This window comes from Pavona decussata, unplaced genomic scaffold (genome assembly GCF_977016875.1).
Source record: "Pavona decussata unplaced genomic scaffold, jaPavDecu1.1 SCAFFOLD_102, whole genome shotgun sequence".
Classification (NCBI taxonomy): Eukaryota; Metazoa; Cnidaria; class Anthozoa; order Scleractinia; family Agariciidae; genus Pavona; species Pavona decussata.
The window spans coordinates 4,608,605-4,631,681 of NW_028145517.1; the positions used below are offsets into that span (position 1 = coordinate 4,608,605).

A 23,077-nucleotide genomic window follows, 5' to 3' on the forward strand; every position below is an offset into this window, starting at 1 on the left:
TAGATGTTTCATGAAAGCTTTGCCACAGAAGTTAAAGTACTTTGTGTTAAGCGGAAGACCTCATCGAATTAATTCAAAAGATTGCGGAATAAAACACAAAAACAGGGGCAACATTTTATTGTAGATAAAGGCTTCGTTTCAACCGCGACAACTCTTATTGTTACAAGTTTATCAACATGCACAGTCTAGATTTTTCTAGTAGAAAAGAAAGCTGGCTTCGACATGTTTTGTTGAATTTGTGTTCAACGCCTATTTGTTACTTTCCCAGAACTTTCAACAAGGACTCTTCGATTGGTTTCTGCAGGGTGAATTTGTTACCTCCGAACATAAACAAATTTCTAATGACGTCAATAATTTCTCTTGGAGAAATTCCGCTACAAGGAGCAACAACTAGACAATTTTGAAGAGAAAAACCCTAACAATTAATGAATAGCGAACGAAACTTTCAGTTTTTTCTACACAATTTTTTCAGCGCGAAAACTCGTGGGCGATAGATTAACCCAGATTAATAGAACGCTTTTAATCTGTGTGTGTAACGATCAATCAACGTAAATAAATCGTATTCGACAGAAGATTTATGTAAAAACAAAGGCCTACATACAAATTCGCTTTTGTTGTATTTATTAACTGAAGGCTTGTTTTGAGCCCACAAAGTAGCATGGAGTCGTTTGAAGCTTTGAAAAACCCACAAAGACGTCAAAGCAAATCACAGTTTTGCGGTTACAATATAAGAACCAATTAAGCTTTCGCATTATTAGAATTTCCATCGTGTTTATTTAAAGTTTTCCTTTACAGAAAAAATAAAAAAATTCTTATAATGGTTCATAAGCACGGTTTACAAACAGAGGTTTTATAGATACCATGTTTTCAGTGCGAAATTATGAGTATAATAATAACATTTAACACGCATACTTTTCTCCGATTACAATAAAAATCACTCAGCGTTTTTCTTACTGCGAAGCGAAACAGATTTTAGCGGTGTCAACGCTTGGTTTACGAAGAAAAATCTGGAACAAAATAAACACATCGACACCTTGTTTCGCAGTGCCTTTTGCTTTTTGGTATATTAAGTTTTGTTTTCGTTCTTTTTATCCAAACCAACTTGAAGCTTTTTTGCTGCCCAACAATCTGCACATGCGTCCACGTAATTTCTCGGCTGACTCGTTCTCAGTCCGAGCGAAGGGTTGCTTACTCCTTTCTTTCAAACCCCCGCGTCTTACTTTTTAAGAATCAGAGAGACGCTTGCGAAGGAGGGTTTTTCTTTTGTTACGTGCTTAGAAATGTTTTTGATTGAGCTACGTAAGTGCGAACGTCTAACGGCTCTTTCTTCTTAGGTGTTATCGCTTATCACTGTGTGTCAAGATTCGTGACCAGAAGTACGCGGCAGAGCTTCTCAGTTGAACAAAAAAATTAGCTCCCATGAAGAAGAGAAGTTTCTTCTCCAATGTCAAAAGCACTAGCGGTCCTCAAGGTTTTCTTCTCGCTGGTGTCAATAAACTCTACCGAGAGCCCATCGACGTCAGTTAACAGATCAACTAGCGGAGTTACTGGTCCCACGCGGCTTCCACTGACTACACTAAGACTGAAACCTTCCTTGTTGAAGGGGGAGGCAATTGTTGGTCAACCGTTTCGAATTCCTGTAACTGGAGACTTAAGTGGCTTTTTACACGGCGATATAACAAAGTTTAAGGTTGAGATGAAAACTTTCCACAACGGGGTTGTTGGGCCCAAAGACTGGGTCCAGTTTAATAGTAAAAAGCGCGAGGTGTATGGCTTCCCTTTACCCGGAAACGCTGGAATATCCTTCTACAAAATCAGTGTCACCAACAGCACGAACGCGTTGTTGCTTAAGAGTACATTCCAGCTATGGGTGAAAGCAAAGGTTCCCTTTGAGACCAGCCACGAAGTGAGCTTAACAACAGGAACAAAGTTTCCTTATACTGAATTCATGACCAGCGTAAACATGCGAACTGATTTTGTCGGTAAGTTAGCGCGTTACTGCTTCAACGAGAAACCATCTTCTATCTGGATCAAAACTTTTAGCCCCCGACGGCTGACAGTCGCATTTGTGAATATTCCTTATTCCCCTTGCCTTGAAACTACATACAGCAAACTCAAATCGAAGTTGGTGGACGAAAACTCGAACATCAAGCCACAGTTTCAAAAAGCACTCACAAAAATGTTTCCAGTCAAGAGCGCACAATTCAAGTTTTTCGGCTCGTGCGATCCAAACATGTTTGGTCCAGAAAGGCCTTTTGAATGGGGCTGGTGGAAGCATTTAATTCCTGTCGCAATGATTCTGGGTGTCGTAGGAATTCCAGTTTCTATATCCTGTTTTGTGAATAGACGCAGAAAAAAGCGCCGAGTAGTGGAAGAGCCGAGAAGGTTTCGAACCCTCCGGCCAATGAACGGCGATGGAACGGATTTAACATCGCGTAATGTTCACTTCAACAACGGATATCCCTCCATGGTGCCAGTAGCCAATAACTCAAAAGGCAGTATCGGAGATCACGAGAACGCCCATGGTGGGAAGTCAAACATCCCGAATGGCAGTCCTGCAAGTCGACCTTTGACTGTGCCCAACACAACTCCCAACAGGCCGAAGCAAGGAGGGAACGCGACCGCAACGAAGAAAAACCCGTTCAAGTTTGCTTCTGCTGAGGAGAGGGCGAATTTCGACGTTCGCGCAATGTGGGATGATGACAACGATGCAGAGCAAACGCCACTTGATATTCCAACGTATTACACTTATAAGAACAGCGAGGATGGGGAACCTTCCATGATGGATGCGGTGCTCGACATGAACTTTTCCGACATTGCCGAAAATATTTCCACGAAGTTGAAAGGTGTCAAGTCGCTGTTAAACATACAAGGAGAAGCGGCTACAGCACAAGAAACAAAACCTTTTGAAACCAAAAGCGCTGAGCCGAGTTTATCAACGAAATTGAAGGGACTTGGTAAGTCCATGCTCAACCTTTCAACAAATGAAACCTCCGTGGTTGTAGAAATGCCTTCAGGTGATCCAGGAGTGTCCTCCCTGTCAACAAAACTACGAGATTTTGGAAAATCCATGTTGAATTTATCTCCGAGCGCTCAGGGCGAACACAAGAAGGATCTGGGCAACGGTGTTGGCAACGGTCCAAATCTGCGGAAAGCTGCCTACCACGACTCCGATGAGAATGATTCGTATATATACAAACCTCGGCAATACGATGATACAGAATCCGAACGACATGGTTACGGTGATGCACGACGAAGTTACGATGGTGCAAGACAAAATTATGATCGTGCACGAAACGGTTACGATGAATCAAAAGGAGGTTACGATGGTTTACGACATAGTTACGATGATGCAGAACGAAACTACGATTTCAGGAGAGACAGGAGCTCTGTACACGAGTTTTCTCGTCATGTCAATCGTCGCCATAGCGACACTTCCGAATATGGCTTTGCACGAAACGGTTACGATAATTCAAGAGGAGGTTACGATGGTTCACTACGTGGTTACGATGATGCACGACAATATCACAATCATGCGCGACAAGGTTACGATGATGCGCAACGGAACTACGATTTCAGGAGAGACAGGAGCTCTGGATACGGGTTTTCTCGTCACGTCAGTGGTCGCCATAGCGACACATCCGAATATGAACTTGCACAGTACAATTTTCAAGCCTTCCCACGAACCTCAACCTCGGAGTACCAACAGACACCGCTGAAACACCACGAGAGCTACCGCCACAGTCCCGCTTTTGTGGGCGGGGTTCTCAGGAGACAGTTATCCAGAGAGCATGACTTCGATGAGTATCCAGACTCATTGTTTGATGCAACAAGTGAGCACAGCCTTAAATCTGAGCATGAAAAGTCCATTTTTGACGCAGATTTTGACGATGCTGAAGAGGACACGTCTTGTCTCGTCAAACCAACACCCATCTGGAATCATAGCCCGGTTAGCAAGGAACGAAACAGCTTAGGCCTGACAAGTTTTGGAATGAATGACGGCAAGTACCAAGATTACACCAACCCGCATCAGTACTGCAATGGCCCCACGCGTGCGCCGCTCAGGAAGCCGTCTTACAGGGCACTGGGAACTAACAGTTTCTCCAGCCAATCAACGCTTGACTTCTGGGATGATGAAGGTTTTGATGCGAAGACAAATTGGAAACAGTCTTCTGACGAAAAAACTAACTTTCTCTCTTCCTTTACAAACTCAGTGCCCGATCTGAGGCGTGGACACAATAAAGGAAGCATTCCGAACGGCATGAAACCACAGAGCAAAAGTAAACACAACCAGGGAAACTCGCTTCTTTCAGGATCGTTGTTGACAGGAGAAAAGCCTCCTGTTGTTTATACTCTTGGCGACAGTGATGAAGAAGTGTATAAACAACAACAGCAAAAGCAAAAACAACGTCAACAACAACAGCAGCAACAACAAGGACAAGAACCAGACAAAAAAAGTTCGTTCGTTGGACTGATCAAGACCGGTGTCTCTAGCATATTGGAGCCAGACGGCAATATGTCGAAGTGGTTTTCTGGATTTCAAAAAAGTGACAATCCTGTCACCTAGGGGACATGAAGGAAAGTGCATGAAAAGTCAGTTTCTAGATCAATATTGTGAAGCCATTCTCGCTTGTTCCAAATGAATCTACGCAGTTGGCAAAAATCGTGTGTTTTCATGAAGTAGCTGGTGTTAAAAGCTCAAGCGGAACTTGAATATACCATGCAACGTCTAACCTACAAGTCATCAATACTGTTAAGCTTGATTGGACGAAGCCCTTTGCGGTTGTAAATAACAAGGCTGGCCAAGTGGATGCAAACATCAGTGTTCGTGTGCAAATTTAACAGGTTTTATCCGAAAACTTTGAAATTTTTACTGCCATGCCGTGAAGCGGCAGAATTAGCATTTAGCTTTCAATAGAATAATATTTCAAATATAAAAATGTAGTGTAAATAAACCATCTGAAAGCAATGGTCGTACTTCACAGCTCCGCGATATGGCCAGTACCTAACGCATGCGCACAGCCGTCCATGGCTGCCATTGTTCCGTTGATATGCCTGTGCGCATGTGTGAGGTACTGGCCAAAGCACGGGGTTGTGTAATTTGTCATTTGTTTTCAAATGGTTTTATTATTTCTAAATGTAGTGATAGGTGCTTTAGACTTTTTCTCAATCTGTAGTAGCCGCATGTATAGTTCAAGGTTTTGATAAGGCGCATGCTAACTCGAAGTATGCCGCTGGCTTGTACTCCCAAGCCATTGTTTTAGACATTTTGGGGTTTAAACAGGGCGGATAAAGGTTGGCTCTAACTTTGGCCCAACTTTTTCTCTCCTGGGGTAAAACGTAAAGAAAGCTGTTTGCGTCAAAGGTTTATTTTGCCATCATAAAGACAAAAAAATGTAGCTCAAGAAGGAACCAAATTTTGTACAGGAAGAAAAGTCCACATATCAAAAGAAATCGTAAAATGGGAAACTGAATTGTAAAATTAAGCGTGGATTTAGAAGCTCAAAAAAGCCATTCATGGTTGAGTAACTCTTCAAAACACTCTGTTGATACTTTAATAATTTTGAAATACAGATTAGCGATAGAAGAACATGGCGCTTCAACGACTCCATGTCGTCATTATCAAATGGAAATATCCAGGGTTTGAACGAGATATATATACAATTTGTGAGTTGTGTAAATGTAGATTGAGTCGTCGTCGTATTCTTCTATCGCTAATCTTTATCTTAAAATGATTACTAAAATCTTCTGTTACAGTATTAGAAGTTCCTCAAAATTAATCATTATTAAAAAGTAATCAAAATTAATCATCGATTTGCATTAAGATATCAAAACTCACCAACAAAACAAGTTTCTTTTCGGCTTCACTATGCAAAAGACGCGGGAAGGAAAGAACATACGGGATATCTCTTTACTCATCAATTTTGGTCAGCGATAAGTTGATCAAGATGGCCGCTCTCGTTTAAGTTCTGCTCGATCGTTTCTGTATTTTTTGTTTATTTCTTCCTCATATTTCCATACAAACTATAATATCGTTCATAAGAAATTTTCTATCGCTAATTTCAATTATTTGTTAACTTACTACTAATGCTTTATACTAATGTTTTTCTTGTTTTGCTTTTCATTTTTTTCATTTTTTCGAGCACTGTATTAATGCCAGTTACCGTAACGGTTACGCACCTCCAATAGCCCCGCTAATAGTGGATAAATAATATTGTAAAAGTGTATACATATATAATAAAATTGTTGTTATTGTTTTGTCAGGTTAGATAGTAAGAATGAAATAATTTGCAATCGTTCATTTTTGTAATATAAACTAACGCAAGGTAAAGATGCCCTATTTAATGCCACACTAAGATACTAACAACAAGGACGGTTTGTCCGCAAAATAATTTTTCACAAAGTTGTTGCACTAATTAATAACCATGTTTCCTTGTTAAAACCTTAATGGTCGCGAGCCTTTTTGAGTTATGGACGTCCTAACGCCTGATCGAATTTATTTAGTGACATGTTTCTCAAAAAATAAAAATAATCTTTATCACTACAATTTGTAGTATTTTTTTGACATCATTTAACTTTTCATTTTATGGGACAAAGAATTTGGCGCGACAAAAGTTCTAACACCAAAGTTGTTCATTGTGACATGCATGTTCCTCCCTTTAGGCCGCAGGGGGAGGGGGAAGGGGAAGTGCCGTGGGAGATCCAGGCAAAACGTTGAGTGGTTCGATTTCATTAGTAGCTGTTTATTCGACGGTATGTTATTTCCGCGGGGCTTTCAATTTCTTGTGTTAACGTGTTAATGTGATTGTGTCGTTACTTGACTTCCTTGTGAGTCAACATGTCAATGTCTCGCGATACCCATTGTTTGTGAACCTACCAAGCTGCAATTGGGACAAATAAACAGAGAAATGAGCCCCCCTCCCTCCCTTCCCCCTCCCCCTGAACAATGATGTCACACGATAGCGCGAATGCAAAACCAATCGTGTCTTAATCTTTTTAGTTTCAGTGTCCAAGATCTTGGCTTCAATTTTCTTGAGCCTTTTTCGTCCTCACATTACAGAAACAACGCACAAGCCTCCCAGTTGCATGTCAATGTGCATTACCAGCGATTATACCACTCCCAGATTAGAGGGTAAACCCTTCTTCCCTTTAGCTACTAATCTAATGGATGGATAAAATAAGTAAATCCTGCGATCATTCAAAAGAATGCTGCTGAGCGGTTCTCTCCATTACTCGTACCGTTAAGTTTCGAAAGTAGCAATAAAATTTCATCGTTCTTGTCAAATCCCGAAAATAGCGAATTGGTATGTAAAGCATCCGTTTATCGTGGATATTCTTTCTATAAATTCTTTCAAAAATTGTGTCTTTGTCACTTCTTTTAAGAAGTGAAATTAAAATTACAGAGGGTAACTTTAACTAACTCTAAAAGTTTTAGTATATAAAGTCCATTCTTCTCAACCTGGAACCAAAAAAGTAATTATAAATTGTTCAGTGGGTTAATTTGAGCGCCCGGTTGTGCGATGTTTTCACAGCTGTCCTGTCTCTGGTACACGTTTGGGCTAAATTCGAAAGTAACAAGGCCGTTGCTTTCGGAACTTTATCACGTCATACAAGGTGCTTCTTACTTTTGAGTCACCTTTCAAATGAAAGCTATTAAGCAGTACTTTCCCCTGTTGCTGTTTATTATGCTGTACAAGGTGGTTCTAACTTTTGAGTCTGCTGATGAAATCCTAAAGTGTGACCATTCAAATAAAAGTTACTGAGCAGTACTTTCCTGTGGTGCTGTTTATTATGCTGTACAAAGTGATTCTACTTTTTGAGTCTGTGGATGAAATCCTAAAATGCTTGCAAGTTTTTCTAAGGAAAGTTGACGTTTAAGAAGGAAATTCTTTTTCTTGGGTTGGTCGATCATCACTGAAACAGATACGCTGAAAATAACAGTTTAATCTTTAAAAGCTTTTTAGTGAATACAGAGGTAATAGCCTTTAAAATATGTATCTGATTAAGTGCAGGCATTATAGGCCAAGAAATATTAGATTCCCACAACACGAACAGTAGTAGATTGTAATACACTATTATACATGAAAATCAAATTAATATACTCCATAGAGGCGCCACTTTCACCGTGAAATGTTTTGATCTTGTTTTGTTTCCTTATGACCGAGTTATAATCGGTTCTTTTGTCAAACGCTTAACCAAAAAGCCGTGAGTGCTTTTAACACCATTATCTCCGAGAATAGCAGTAGGTTAATGCGTGACCATGCTAATGAAAACTTTTTAGCTGTTTTTTTCTCTGTAACCTGCGATAAAGCCCAGTTCAGTTAGCTATTTCCTCGTATTTGGGAGCTTTCCCGTTTCCCGCGGGAAAGCCCGTTTTCCAAGCGACACGACAATAGGTCAGCTTGATCGCAGGTTATTTCCTCTAGAACTGTTTACTGTACTGTACAAGGTGGTTCAAATGTTGAGTCCGTGGATGAAATCGTAACTGTGACCTTTCAAATGGAACCTAATCAGCGTATCTTTCCTGAACTACCGTTAATGCTGAACTATGTGGTTTTATGCGTCTGTTGAAGAAATTATATGATACCTAGCAGTGCACATTTAAATGCGAGGTACTGCGCAGTACACTTGCTTGTCGACACCACGAGATCTTTGAAATCGGTCAAATATATTCTTTTATAGTTGTGCTGCCTTACAACAAAGACATCATTTACTTATTTCGTCTCTCTTCATCTTTAAGAGCCAAGAGTTTCGTGCGCGATTGTTAGTTTTAAAACCAGACAGACATCTAGCCGATTTTAATGCTCTAAACTAGAGATTCTAAATGTCAGTGGAAAACCAAGCCTTTGTTCATAATGTTTGGTAAGAAAATATCACTCTCGTGCCTTTGACTACGACAACAAAAATAAAATTTTGTTCCTATCTTACGAAAGCTACTTGCGGGTTCAGGTTTTACTGTCTTTGGCCCTGTGTCCTAAACAAAACACAACCTTTGTACAAAAAGGTATTAGGTAAATATGAGGACGACAACAATACATTGTATTTAAGACTTCAAAATTCCTTTCCCCAGAGACACCACAATACAGTATATTCAATTCGCTACTAAAATTACTTGTCGACCATTCCGAATAAATTTATCAAGAGACTGGAGTCATGCAGGGTGTCTCTAAGTTCCGAGTATGCGGTTGAAATCTCAAGACGCATGAAATATTCATATGAAATATATCGAGGAGTTGGTTTTTTTTCCTTATTGAGTTGTCAATTTTCCTTTTTTTTTTTTTTGAAAATTTGGTTAAACTTTACCCTGGCAAATCTTACAAGCTAACATTTAATTAACAAACTAGTTGTTGAGCTTTCATCGTGTCCTTTTGGTAACATATTTCGCATCCATTCCGTTAGTATCTTCTCGCTCTTAACGATTGTGTCAGTGACACACACAAGTCCGTGCCTACGTTTCCGTGTTCTTACGGAGGCACGTACGCCGGGGGGAGCCGGTACCCGGAGTACGTGGGCTTCCGAGGGGTGTTCCCACTGGGGGTTGCTTGGTTGCTAGGCGACTTAAAAGAGGTAAAAGAGGGGGCCTGGTACGGCTGGGAGTGGGTTGTGTCGCCGTTAGCGTGCTTCAGAGAGGGACTCCGTGGGTACACTGGCGGTGCGAGAGGCGGTTTCTCGTTTGGCAGGACAAGTGGTTGTTTCAGCAGCAATTCTTTTACTTCGTACTCTTCTTGTAGCACAGCTGGCTTTTTCTGAAACACGAACACCTGCTTGTCTTCCAACGACATTCTTCGCTTGCGGCGTGAACGCATCACAAGATAAAGACAGCCCATAATTACAAGCAGCACGACCGCGAGAATGACAGCGGGGATGATAACATACGTTTCCCACTTTCCTGAAGGGGCTTCTCCTATAGCTCCAGTATCTGGACCCTTGCAAGGACCGAGGCCTCGAAAGGATCCAGATTTAACTCGAAATTCAGGAAGAAGAGCGTTCTCTAAACTGGAGCTAACTTCGCCTTCATCGTTCAAGAATTGTCCCCTCAAAGGAGAATCGCATTCGTCTTCAGGAATCGTGTCGAGCTGGAATTTGAAGATGACCGAACCTTCGGCGAACTCACGCACTCTAATGTTGCTCACGTTTAAGTTGAAAAACTCAGAAAGTTTGTTCAAGAGTCTGACCTGAATGCTCAAGTTGCTGGAGAATTGTTTGAAGTCATAGTCAAGCACAAGTTCAAACTGGTGATTGTAGGAATCTGTATCATCTAGAACCGTCACCACAATCGCATCATGTTCCTGTCCTCCTTCGCTATCAGAAGCAGTTATCAAATACTCGTGGGTGCCAACTGTGTCTTTGTCGACAGGAAAAGCATAAATGACCTGCTTTTCTTCATCGAGACGAATCCAAGAAGATTCGGGCAAATTTTTCCACTTGATTGTTTTCATCGTCAGTGTCAAATTCGGAGTAAACAATTCTTCTTTGTCGTAAAACGTGTCCCAGGGTATGTGGTACTTCAGCCCCTGCCCTCGATAAACAACCAACTCATCAATGGAATTGACCTTTACTGGCCAGTTATTGCTTGGTGTGGTTTTCGTTGTAACTATTTCTTCCCTCCCTATGACGGAAGTTTCTGTTTCTTCTGTTGTTGTGGACTCTGTGGTCTTCGTTGTAACTATTTCTTCCCTCCCAATGACGGAAGTTTCTGTTTCTTCTGTTGCTGTGGACTTTGTGATCTTTTCTTGAGTGGTGGATGGCTTTTGCGTCGTTGTCGGAGGTCGTGTTATTTCCAAGGTAGTACTGGGAAATTCAGCTGTGGTCGATTCGGCTTCCTCAGTTGTGCTTGGTTCCGGTGTTGTGGCAGCTGGCGGCGTGGTTAGTTCTTCAGTCGTGGTGGGTTGTTTGGGCGTCGTCAGTTCTTCGGTAGTTGTTGGTTTTTCCGTCGTGATCGCTTTTTCGGTCGTGGTAGGTTCCTCCGTAGTGGTCGGCCGTTCGTTTGTAGTCGGCTTTTCGGTCGTCATAGGTTCCTCCGTAGTGGTCGGCTGTTCGGTTGTAGTCGGTTTTTCTGTCGTGGTCGGTTCCGCGGTAGTCGTTGGTGTTTCAGTGGTCGTCGGCTGTTCGGTAGTAGTCGGTGCCACGGTAGTTGTAGTAGGCGCCACAGTTGAAGTCGGAACGACCGAGCTTGTCCTGGTAACGGTTACTGTGACACGAGCGACAACGGAGGTTGGAGGAGCGACAGTCAAAGTCGGTGTAGGAGTCACCATAATCGCTCGAGCGTTTCTTCTTGCCGCGGGTTTGCTGGCTTTAGGGGTCCTGCCCTGTACAGCTTGTCTGCGGGCTCGATTCTTCGGCTCCTTTGGGTGACCAACGGCAATGTGCCATTCACTCACAGGGAGCCCAAGCGAATGCCCGAAAGCGCCAGTCTCTGCACTCGACTTTAGGAACGAGGCTATACGCGCTCCTGCGAAAAAGACAGTGCAATTATTAATAATCCACTCTGTTTGTCGTAATCTGACGTTTGAGTCTGTGGATGAAATCCTAACATGTGACCATTTAAATAAAAGCTACTGAGCAGTACTTTCCTGTGGTGCTGTTTATTATGCTGAGGTTGCTCTCACTTTTGAGTCTGTTGAAGAAATACTAACACTGAGTAGTGCTATCCTTATGTACTCGCTGTTCGTTTTCAGATATTTTTAATTCTTTGTCCTTAATTCGAAGATTGAGCACTAAGAAGCGGAAGCAGGGTAAATGGAACTCACCAGGAATATCAATACCACAGCCTATCTGCCAGGAAACCACGACACCAGGCTGCTTGGAATCTGCAACATTTCCTGGTCCCGCGGTAACTGTTATAACATCCTTGAAACCAAACGCCGTGCTGTGGCCTTTCCCAGCTGACAAGTGAAGGTTGTTAACGTCTACAGCGACAAACTCACTCACTTTTTTCAAGATTTCTACTCTAGTCTGTCCTGAAAGCTTTCCCAAATGATAATCAAAAACAATCGATGCCGCAGCAACAGGCAACCCTTTAGGACACTTGGGTGTAGGGTACGAAACAGTCTTAGTATTGTTCGAGTTTGACGAAGGCTGCAGGTCGCCATCTCGCAAGTCTTTAATGTCAATTTTCAAAAACTGTTCTAGACTTCCATCCTTAGATTGGTAGTCAAGGTAAAGCTCGCCTCTATCCCGCCACGAAGGTACTCCGACGAGAGACGCTTTATCTGCGTCAAAAGACAGCCATTGAGGTAATGGTGCTTGTCCTCTCTGGACCACCTGGAGGGAAAGGCAAGTTGAAGAGTTTTTTTCGTGAATATGGTCCAACGTTATTCCTTAAAATACAATCAGTGTGCATTCTTTGGGGGCAATAGGCTTTATCACGGTTTTCGACGCCGTTCTGACGAGTAGGCAAACAGGCTTGAAATAACAGTGTTTGTATGGAAATCCGATGTCAAATAATTTTCATAAAACATCGCTTCTGAAAAATTCATGAATTGGAAACTTTTGGCACTAGGAAAAGGATTTTAAGAAAAAAAAAATGGAGGGATGTAGCTGTGCCAGAAAGCGTCCAGTCGTATTTTGAACTTTCCATACATTCCCCTGTATTTTTTCCCGCGAACTATTTTTAGTAGCAGTTCACGGCTGCTTCGTTATAGAGACAAATGTACGGAAATGTCAAAACACAAGTAGATGCTTTGTAACACAGCTATGTTCCTCAGTTATTTTCTGTAAAATCCTTAGTGCCTACAGTTTCCAATTCATTAATTTTCCTACTCGTCACAATGGCGTCGAAAACCGTGATAAGGCCAATAAATTGTGGCTATATTTAATCCGGTAGAGGAATAACAGAATCTGAGAAGGAATATCAGTTCCCTTTGATCGAAAAACACAATTATTCCCAACCCCTGAATCGTCCCAAACAACACAATTAACAATTGTTGGACGGGGTTAAGCAAAATATCGTGATTTGTCAGTGGCGAGCAGATCAATTATTTGATCTGCGAGACACTGACAAATCACGACATTTTGCGATAACTGAGTTCAATAATTGTTTTATCATTCGATCACTAACGAGTTTGTTTTCGGGAAGCGATAAGCGCTGCCTTTTCAGGAGCCTGCCATTTTCACACAAGAGTGTGCTTTTCAATTACGCATGAGCAGAATGTTATTTGCAGCAAAACACACAGTTGGACAATATTGCGCATGAGCAGACCATTATTTGTTAGCAGTTATTTGCAGGTCACGTGGTTTGTTCTCGGCCAATAGAAAAGAAGAAAAAATGCATCGAATGATAATTCCTCTTATTCTGAGTAAACCATATTCCGTCCATTCTGTTAACAGGAGCAGAAATGAATGGAGTACCATTCCGTTGATTCGTAAAACAGAATAGATCCGAAAAGTAAATGCATCTATGCGTCTATTCCTTGTATTCCTAGTCTAGAATAGTCCTAAAAACAACGCGCCCGCAGTGGCCAGTGTCACCTATTTTTAGCATTACTTTTAATAGCCAACAAAACATATTTGTATGGATGTAAACGTCAAAATAATGGTTCCGTTTTGTTAACAATAACCTTACTAGTGCACAGAAACTAGTGTCGAACATTTTTGGACGCCGATGGCTAGGATGAAAATGGATTGCAACATTTTTTCAAGTTCCTACTATATATCTTGGAAAAATAACAAAAAACTGATTATAGTTGAATCTTGTTCAATAAAATGATTTCATATTTTTTATGCCCTAAGAGCAGTTTCATGCTAGAAATTGCAAAAGGTCAAATATTTGAGCAGTTTGACCAAAATACAGCAAAATCTTAAGCAGTGTCAACTATTTTTGGCGACAATTTGCAAGTCAAAAGGACATTTTTCGTCAAAGCCAGCCGAACAATAATGGCCAAATTTTTTTGTAACGGTTAGTTTAGTGTATAGAACTAATCAAAGATATTTTTAACCACGGATGCCCAAGATGAAAATTAATATTAACTTGAAATGTCGAGCCGACGTTTTCAAGTTCTCCCCCCCGTGTGTTAGATAAAAATTCGTCCCGTATTCTTTATTTGAAAATCTAGTTGTTTTCGTCCCGTCTAGGAGCAATCCATGTGTGACCGCTAAATTCAAAATTAGCAAAGCTTTGACCAAAACTCTACACTGGATAATCCTATCCATGACACTGGCCCCTTAATCCCTAACAATGTCCTTACAATAGCACTACTTGTTCAGACAAACAGCTCACGAGAATCAAGGAAATGACCACAAGAGTGATGAAATGTCTGATTTTCAAAAAGATTCTTTAACCTACTACCAAAGCAAAAAAAAAAATGTTGACTAACTGGAGAACCGGACAGGGATTGAAGAATCTTACACTTCAACGAGAAATAAATTGGCCGAATCACATTGGAAATAACTGACATTTTATGGTATCAAGCACTCGTAGCTAATGTGGTTTTAGCTTTTGTTTCATAGGCCGATTAGATTGTGGTTTTAGACCATTTACAGGAATTTCCGTTGAGCTGAAGTCCAAAACAAGTTTGACATCACGTCCCTAGTAAATCCTTTGAAATCTTGCCATGTAGCCACACCAAAATTACTCCGGAAAGTTCTTGTTTCCAGTTAAAGAAAGATGGAACAATTTGCTAAATTATAATTTTTTTATTTAAGAGTTTGTCAAAAAGACCACGAGGAACGCTATTTACTCTTCCAAGTTCTCAAGTGATCTTGTTATGTTTAATATTGGTGAGCAAAAACAATCACTTTGTACGTACATAAAACGTTTTAGTACGTCCTATGCGGCAAAATGACACCGTGAAATGACCAAGTTCAAGGTTTAATGGAGAACGTGACCACTTGAATTTTCCATTCTCTATTGCCGTTCCGTGTAATTAACTTCGGAGAGACTTCGGCTTCATTGAACAAGTTAAACAAGTGTGTCAAATCGCAAAGTTTGCAGCCTTTTTGGATGACTTTCACAAACAATTTAAACGAGATATCTCCGGAGGAAGGAAGAATAAAATTTTGCGGGCAAACAAAGTTTTGCAACAAACAATTATTAGAGCAAATAATCCGCAACATTTATAATCCTGGGATGAGTCCATTCCTGCATTTCCGATGACAGTCTTACAGGAAGTATATTGTAGACAAATTGTGGCCAAATCGTGCTCTTCCCTACTTACAGGGAGATGGCTGGAAGCGTAGTATTCGTTAGACACGAACGTTACTTTCCCTACCTTCTCGGTTTTGGGGAAACTGGTGAGATTTCGCGTGATGATGCAAGTCTAGTGGGAGGTATTGCCTGGGGCAGTCTGCATGCACATATGCATATCAAATTATTTAACAACGGCATCGCACCGGCTTTATCTATCTTACAAGCAAAGAAACAAATCGTTTGGAAAATCCCGCCAATGGCTTGTTTCAAAGGTCGGTGGAGTAGGCGTACGAACAAGATACGAGATTTTGATTGATGTGAAAACCGGAAATCGTATCAGCATTGATGCCAGACATCACATGTTGCACAGACAAACGCGAATTGTCCATTTCAAAAACAAAAGGCCGGTTAAACGCATTTGCTAAGTCATTCAGAGATCAGTGGTTTGCTACGTTGCCTTGTTCTAGCGAGTAGAAATTTCTACAGTCACGTTCTGTAACAGATGGATTGATAAACCAACAGTGATAACTAGCGAATCGCATTGCGCGGTTTTCAAAGAATTCTTCTCGCTATGACAGGCATGCACTCTGCATTTTGTCCATTTGACACTTCAGCAGGTTTTAATTTCTCAATACAACACCCTAATTCTTCGCCTCGCAAAACCGCAACAAGAGGCGCACCACAGAGCCGTTTTAATAATAATATTCCTGTTTAATAAATTTCATTTGCAAGATTGCTTTCATCTATTGACAACATATGTTGGTCACAAGACAACATGCTTTGATATCACAGGACTCTGTAGCTGTCACACGTTATCGTTAGAGATGTATATAAAACATTTTAGCTGCATTTTACGTTTTTATGACGTCCCTACAGGCCTAACACGCACTCCCAAAGGCTCTAAAAAGCATGGCGCACGATCGAAGAGCGATATACCTCTTAAGCTTTGTATGCTAAACAGAGATTACATTCTATTGTGGTCACAAAACGAATAACATAACTAAAACATAACTCAAGCACGAGGTGATTTGTTGTAACACAAATACATCACTCTGTTTCCGAGACTGTAGTGGAAATTTCGTTGTAAACGATCTGAAAATTTAGCTGACATGTACTAAACAGTAACTTGCTTAACAGTTTCCCGGCGGAAGCAGTTTGTATCGAAACAAAGATTTACGATATTTATTTTACCCCATAGCTATCAAGAGAAATTCAGTTGACTAGTGAAGTCGTGTAGTTAGCACCCTACTAACAAATCATCACTCACCTTGAAAGGGCCTCGATTTTCCCTCTCCTTCGGTAAAGAATATACAAATATTCTTCCCACAACTGCCAAACTATTGTCGACTCTGTCCATCGACTGATCATCTCTTTGATTGCTTTGCGCGCATGCCGTAAATGTCACTGATACGAAGAGAAAGCAAAGCAGATACGCTCTAGAACCCATGGCGAAGCTCTTTCACACTCTGTAGCTCGATAACCAGCTTTGCACAAGCAGTATCCCTGTGAAACAGAATGGTTTGACAAGGTTACCGAGCGCTACCAAGAGTAATTTCACGAATTTCTGCGAAATCCGTGCGATTTGTGCCTCGGCCTCTCTCCTTCAGGAAACAGTCCACGTTTATGACGAGAAAATATTAGCAAATATCCGCCCTGTTGCCGAAGGGTCGATGACATACGCTTCTACGATCAACGTGATATTTATACCTCGTCTCTGTTCCTTTATTCCCTGACTTGGTTGGCAGCTGAAGTCTAATAATCACTGGGATTACCCTTCAAGAATGACATGTACGCGTTAAGACCCGAAAGAAGGCCGTGTAGTGGACCGAGGGGATTAGGTTATTAGCTCAGGGTTAAGCCGCCGGGAAAAAATTCTTTAACAACGTCCTGATTAACCGCAGCAAATTCCAAGCGAAGTGGGGGCACCATAGACCATGAGGCTCATTCACAAGTAAGGTTAAACAATTTATAATTACAAAGACACCCACCTTATATGTTTCCTGATTTCGTAACAAAGGTTAGTGTGATTTTTGCTCGCTTGCCAATGACGGTCGACGCCTTTAGCAGGAGTTTCAACCGAAGTTTATAAACAATAAGAAGCGAATTAATTCTTCGAATGACCGACTAGTGTTGCACGCTATCAAATACAATCAAATGCTTCTACGGCTTCACGCAACAGCAGTTCTGACCTTTCGAACGGAAAGACGCTTGAAAAACTCTCACAACTGGTGTCGAATTGCCGGTTAGGCGATGACAAGTGAACTAACGAAATTGTGTTTTCAAGTCACACAGCCGTTATGAATCCAGTGTACTTCTTTGGTTAAAACGGCAATGAACTCGAGTAATGTGTCCAACGTCAAATAACACTGACGAGGAATTAATTTAAAGGTAGTGAATTTAATCCTTTATACGTCATGTTTTCATAGGGGACAGCGGGAAAATGGGTTGAAAGTAGGTATCAAATGTCACATCCCACTAATATCAGCTGAGGGATTGTTCAAGGTCTTGCAATTGTCTTGCCTTCCGTACAAACTGATTCAATATTCACTCTTTGTATAGCTGTCACACACTAGTACATGATGGGTCTATCTTTACGAGGGAAATTTGTTACAAGGAGTATTTTTCCTTCACGTAGATGTTTACCAAACACTTCTTGACCTCGTTAACTAGGTGACAGGGTTGACGGTACATCGTAAAAGGGGACATTTCTTATCTAGCAATGTTCAGTGCGTTTCATGTTTGTATTAGAACGGTGCCATGCCTGTTAATACACGGTATTTTTGCGGAGTTTATGACTTTGCGGGAAAAGAGGATCTTAGCAAGGCTTGGAACCTAAAAGAAATTGGGGGTAACCACGTATCTTTCTGAAAAGCAGCAAAAATAAAAAGTTGTAAAATACGTCACAATGTTTAGCATGTTTGTTTACAAATTGAAGCTTTATATCGCTGAAAAATGCGTGGTTAGCCTCAATTATCTTTTAAGATTTCAAGAGCCCTTAGTTATGAAGATTTGCTTTTCCCGCATAGTAGCCATAAATTGTACGAAAATACTTCTGTACTAACACGACTAGTTTCTGGGACCGTCTCGAAATGCACAGAACGCAGGCACACTGAGTAACAAAAGCCGGGAGGAACATATCAAAACTTGACTTTATTTTCTAGAAATGCGACTTTGTTTAAAAAAAAAAAAAGAGCGAGTTCTTTGGATTTTGCTTGCCCCTACAAAGTTGATTAACGGTGTAGAGTATTAAAATCAGAAATTCTAACAGAATGTAAGCTGGTGTAGATAACCTATTCACCCCTTCTGGTACTGCAACCTCGGCTTAAACGTTGATCTGTGGATCCGAAATCCATTTGTGTAACGTTTATCCGTCAGTACTTTCCTACGGTGCAGTTTGTTGTTCAGCGTTTTAGATATACTTTTTTGCCGTGTGGGAATTAGGAATTCGAGAGAATTCTCGGTGACCATTTTTCTTCATATTGATAAGCAATAAAAACATACACACTTGAAAACAACAATGAAATATGCAAGACCGCAGACAAACAACATACAAACTGATACGTGACACATTCACTGAAGTCTTTAAAGTAAAATTCATTGCCAATTTATATGGCTTAGAAAAATACCTTGAGGTCATCGTTTACGTCGAAAAAAAAGTGTAAAGTAAGAGAAAGTTCCCCTGAAGGGATATACTTCAAGTCAATTAATGATCGGAATCCAGCCCATTTTATTAGTTATCAGCTTTACACACTTTAAAGATAAGGTACGAACCATTTTGCCTCGTTCTTTATTTAGGTATTTTTTGTGGAGGGGGGAAGGGAGGGTGGCGGGATTTTTTTTTAACCCCAATTTTTTATATCACCAAAAGGTTTATGTTGCAAGTACTTCTTTAATTTGGTTTGTGGCGCTGTCCATGAGTTTTTCTTCAGGATATTTGCAGAATCTCTATCGACTGTTTGCAGCCTGATTCTCTGCGTCTTATATTTCTCGCCCTGTCACAAAAGAAAGTTCCAGGAAGAAACAGACTGCAAGCAGGCTACTATCCCCCCACCCTCCCCCCCCTCACCTTAAAAATTTCTTGCTTTTGTCCCTAAAATAATCCACCAGGAAAATCCGGAAACACCCCAGCTGAAAACACTCCAGTATTTCGAGACTGGGCGGAAGGAGGCTACTAAAAAGTGAATACGTAGGATGAGAGTGTTTGGCGTGCTTCAATAGACGAGTTTCCGGCCTCATTTTTAATAGCATGACCTCAGAAATGTGAATCGTATTTTTCACAACAGTGTAAGTTTTTTGGGACTATTTATATCACATTTTCGTGTCATTAATAAAAGTCCCGCCAACCCTCTGAACTTCGGGTCAGCCGTATTTGTAAAATTGAGATCGTAAACATGGCGCCCTATTATTCTATCTCGGCTCACAGCTTGTCGGCAGCGAGCTAAAGGCGATAAATTAACCAATTCATTATCTCAAATTTTCTTACGTTTCAGCTTAGCTAGAGCTGATAAAGAAATTGCCAAATTCCAGCTCTCTGATTGCTTGTATGTGGGATAGTTTTACATTCGTTTCTGTAAAACAAAAGTAGCTTTTTTTTAAGTGACGTAGCAAGGGTTATAAAATTCCCTTGAAGTTTTATTTTTCAAATTTATAAATTTGTTAACCTCTCTCACGGTCTTTGTGCAAAATGACACACATTCATTTTCTGATATTTCTGATAACACCTGTTTTTTCATTAACTCCGACTCACCGCGCACGGAGCTGACAGATCATGTTAGTGACGTTTTGCCTTTCTGCACCTCGTCATAAACTTGTTTACCGTGTAATGTTATACTCACAAGAACTTCACTTAATTTTTGGCCAGAATAATCAATGAGATCCGATGTCAAATGGTATCGGTTGTAAAGAGTCTTAAGCCGCCGTTACACGTTGAAACTTTTAGCTGAAACTTGTGTGCAACGGCGCTGCGAAACAAGTTTCAGCAGGCGTTGCACCGTGTGACATGGTCGGTTTCGTGAAACTTTTTCGAACTTCCGTTGCGAGACAAGTTTCACGAAAAGTAGAACCGCTTTCTACTTCTGCAACGGCTCGCAACGGTCGCAGTGGTGAAAAAACAAGAGTTTCACCGTGTAACACCACTTCGTGAAACTGGTCTCGTTCGCCGTTGCACACAAGTTTCAGCTAAAAGTTTCAACGTGTAACGGCGGCTTTAAAAACTGATTTCTGATATATTCAATCTATCTCCATGTTAAATTTAGTGAGTCATGAAGTCCGCGGAAAACTAACTTTTCTTAGGAGAAGTCAAGAGCCGACCTGATGTATTCTTAGCCCACTTTTGACAACTTCAGTAACTGAATAAAAAAACAACAAAGTTGTCCGATTTTTAGAACAAAATTGCACTGAGAGAATGTTGTTCATAGTCATCGGAATCGCATAGAAACGGTGTAATATTATTCAGTTGTCCCAATTTAAAATATGGCAACCAAACTTGCTGTCATCCATCTCTCGATTTCATCTTGGTTATCTGTTGCTTGTATTGTATAGCTTGGCGGATGTATTCTTTCGAGTTGAAAGATTGAAATTATGTGATTAGTGAAGGAAAATATGTGACGAGTTGGGAGTGAACGACAAATGAGTGGTGAATGGTATATTCCTTACAGCTGACCGCACCCTAAGCTAATGCTAGTCAGTTTAAACGAAGTTCGATTGGAAAAGAGCCAGTTCTTTAATGCTACGTTTATGCCTAAGGGTAATACGAAAATGCTAAGCAATAAATCTAGACTGGATCTCCTTGAACGAGTCTGGTATGTTTTTCTGCTCTCAAGGAGCGGTTTCCTGAAAATTTAAAACAAACGCCCACCCGGATCTCTGGCCCATCGCTGCCGAGTTTCCGAGCTCTTTCTCTCTGCCGGCATGGCATAGGCATGTGCAAGAGAATCAATGCTTTGAAAGTATCATAAGGAGCCCGAGGTCAGTTTGCGAATTTGGAACGAGTATTAGCCGCGTGGCAAGGTTTCAGGGCAAAAATGAAGATAGAGTATAAACTGAGCGGCGAGCGAAGAGAGCGGGTATAAAATAGCGATATTCCCGTGAAAGCAATCATTGTAACCAGAAGAAAACACAAATAATCTACCAGTACTGTAGTATTGAAACTTAAACTATGTTTCCACCCCAAGAAATAAACAAAAACAGCCATCTTGTTTTGATCGAGCTGGGAGACGAGAGGGAAGCCTGGAGCGAAACACCGAAGCTCCGGTGGGTACTTCATGTATGAGTCTTTCGGCCAGTTAACGTTGATGGTAGCCATCGAGACAAGGTCAGACAAGGTAAGAACACTGATTTAGACTTTGTGATCGCTCTGTTTTTAGATGTCCCCACGGCAAACATTGAGTCCCCCTGAAGTTTCCCAGATATTCCCATCCTCGTCTCCAGATATATCAATATTTAGAAGCTGTTTTGGACAAACAACTGCATGACTGTAGGTCAATGGGGGCAGTAGAATTCCTGACCATTCCTTTATATAAGGGGTCCGGGTACGGTGGAAAGCCGTGAAATTCTTTAAGGACGATAACTACATTCTTAAAGGAATTCTTTAGGCTTGGAGATGATTCTAAGGAATCTTTTGTTAGGGGGGTCAGGAATAAACATTTTAATGGCATTCCTTTGAGTTATACTCATTTTGAATGACATTTTTTTGAGGGGTTAGAAAGCAAGCATAACCACAGGTACAAGCACAAGAATGCTTATATATGCAATAAGCAGAAACACGACAAGAAATATGCTGGCACAGTTTCATTAACTTTTCTCATCAAATCTTAGTTTTCCAATAACCGTCAAAATTCCTGTGTGTTGATTGGCTCGTAGCTATTGTCTGTAGGAGTACTGACAATCAAAATGTCAGATGTAACACGCGCATTTTCTCAACAGAAAATAAAGAAAATTCCACTTGAGTTTTGAACATTTTATTGTCTATAATAGTATAGACCATAGAAAACTTTTGTCAATTTGTTAATTGTTCTTAGCCGTCCTTGATTAGTTATTGACCAGTTGCTATTAGTATATTTTATAGGTAAAGGCAAAACCACACTATGAACCTACCTGGCCCACACAGCCAGAGCTTAACCCAGTTTCTGTAGCATAAAGCAACTAGGAGTATTGCTAGCCACTCTCCCCTCCCTGGATGGGATGCTAGTCCATTGCAGGGTTACCCCCAGCAGTATGTCACCAATACTCATTTATACACCTGGGTGAAGAGAGACAATGTGGAACAAAGTTTGTCTAAGGAAACATCACAGCAATGAAGAGACCAACCTGGCCTCCAACCATGGACCAATCAATTGTCCGATTGACAGTCCACTGCCGCGCCTCCACTTTTCTCACAGCAGTGATTAATTTCCATGTACTCTTATTGAATGAAACAAGTCACACGTTACAAAAGCGGACAACAGTTATCAGACAGCAACAGTCATCTGATTTTATATGTCACCTAATTTTTTTTTGACGAGAGTAAAACAACAGTTACTAATCAATATAACGAATTTGTGTAAACTGGTTGGATTGTGTTCATTTGCGAGCAATCATACTGCGTCCATCGCTGAATTTTTTACCATTTCCCTAGTAAAGCGCATGCATTTCAGTAATTGGAGGGTGTGCTTTCTGTCACACCAAATTTGTCTAACCCTATTTGCAGCCGTGCAAGTTTCAGCTTGACTGGTTGTGCCACCAGGTCCAAGCTAGCCTGCAAGCAAGCCCCACCCTTCCTCTTCTCCAAGAGCTTGCTCGCAGGTTAGGCCCAAGCCAATGATGAGCCTTGTTGTACTGAACAATGCATTACAGTAGTTTATGCTTTAGGTTTGTCACATCAAAGGTATGGCTTATGAATTTAAGTCGCTCCAATATTGTACACATTTTTTGGCACCATCACATGCACGCATTAAACCAGTTGAGAGCCAG

The 23,077-nt window shown here is 40.9% G+C and overlaps 2 protein-coding genes across 8 annotated transcripts in view; one reads left to right on the forward strand and one right to left on the reverse strand.

The window, feature by feature from the left end:
* The window catches only part of LOC146471775 (uncharacterized), a 36,777-nt gene extending 30,212 nt beyond the window's left edge, over positions 1-6,565 (forward strand). For all 4 annotated transcript variants that reach the window (XM_085120322.1, XM_085120320.1, XM_085120321.1 and 1 more), the window contains exon 2: positions 1,335-6,565. In XM_085120322.1, coding sequence (XP_084976448.1) covers positions 1,445-4,567 — 3,123 coding nt within the window. In that variant the 5' untranslated portion in view covers positions 1,335-1,444 and the 3' untranslated portion in view covers positions 4,568-6,565. The remainder of the gene's footprint in view (positions 1-1,334) is intronic.
* Positions 6,566-7,924: 1,359 nt separating this feature from the next.
* LOC146471780 (dystroglycan 1-like) lies at positions 7,925-17,526 on the reverse strand. 4 transcript variants are annotated; one of them, XM_085120303.1, is made up of 4 exons: positions 17,116-17,526; positions 16,395-16,630; positions 11,751-12,264; positions 7,925-11,452 (listed from the first exon to the last, which is right to left on the reverse strand). In XM_085120303.1, exons 2-4 carry the CDS (start codon positions 16,572-16,574, stop codon positions 9,465-9,467), a joined length of 2,682 nt encoding a protein of 893 aa, XP_084976429.1. In that variant the 5' UTR covers positions 16,575-16,630; positions 17,116-17,526; the 3' UTR covers positions 7,925-9,464. The 4 variants fall into 4 exon arrangements, with proteins under 4 accessions (XP_084976429.1, XP_084976430.1, XP_084976428.1 ...); XM_085120304.1 differs by lacking the exon at positions 17,116-17,526 and adding an exon at positions 16,835-17,040; XM_085120302.1 differs by lacking the exon at positions 17,116-17,526 and adding an exon at positions 16,822-17,040.
* Positions 17,527-23,077: the final 5,551 nt, after the last annotated feature.

What these genes read in the sequence shown, in the direction of transcription:
- LOC146471780 (XM_085120303.1), bottom strand. Translation starts at nt 16,574, where the DNA reads ATGGGTTCTAGAGCGTATCTGCTTTGCTTTCTCTTCGTATCAGTGACA. An exon ending in AAAATCGAGGCCCTTTCAAG is followed by an intron (nt 12,265 to 16,394) that starts GTGAGTGATGAT and finishes CTTTCCCTCCAG; the next exon opens with GTGGTCCAGAGAGGACAAGC. An exon ending in CTGTGGTATTGATATTCCTG is followed by an intron (nt 11,453 to 11,750) that starts GTGAGTTCCATT and finishes TCTTTTTCGCAG; the next exon opens with GAGCGCGTATAGCCTCGTTC.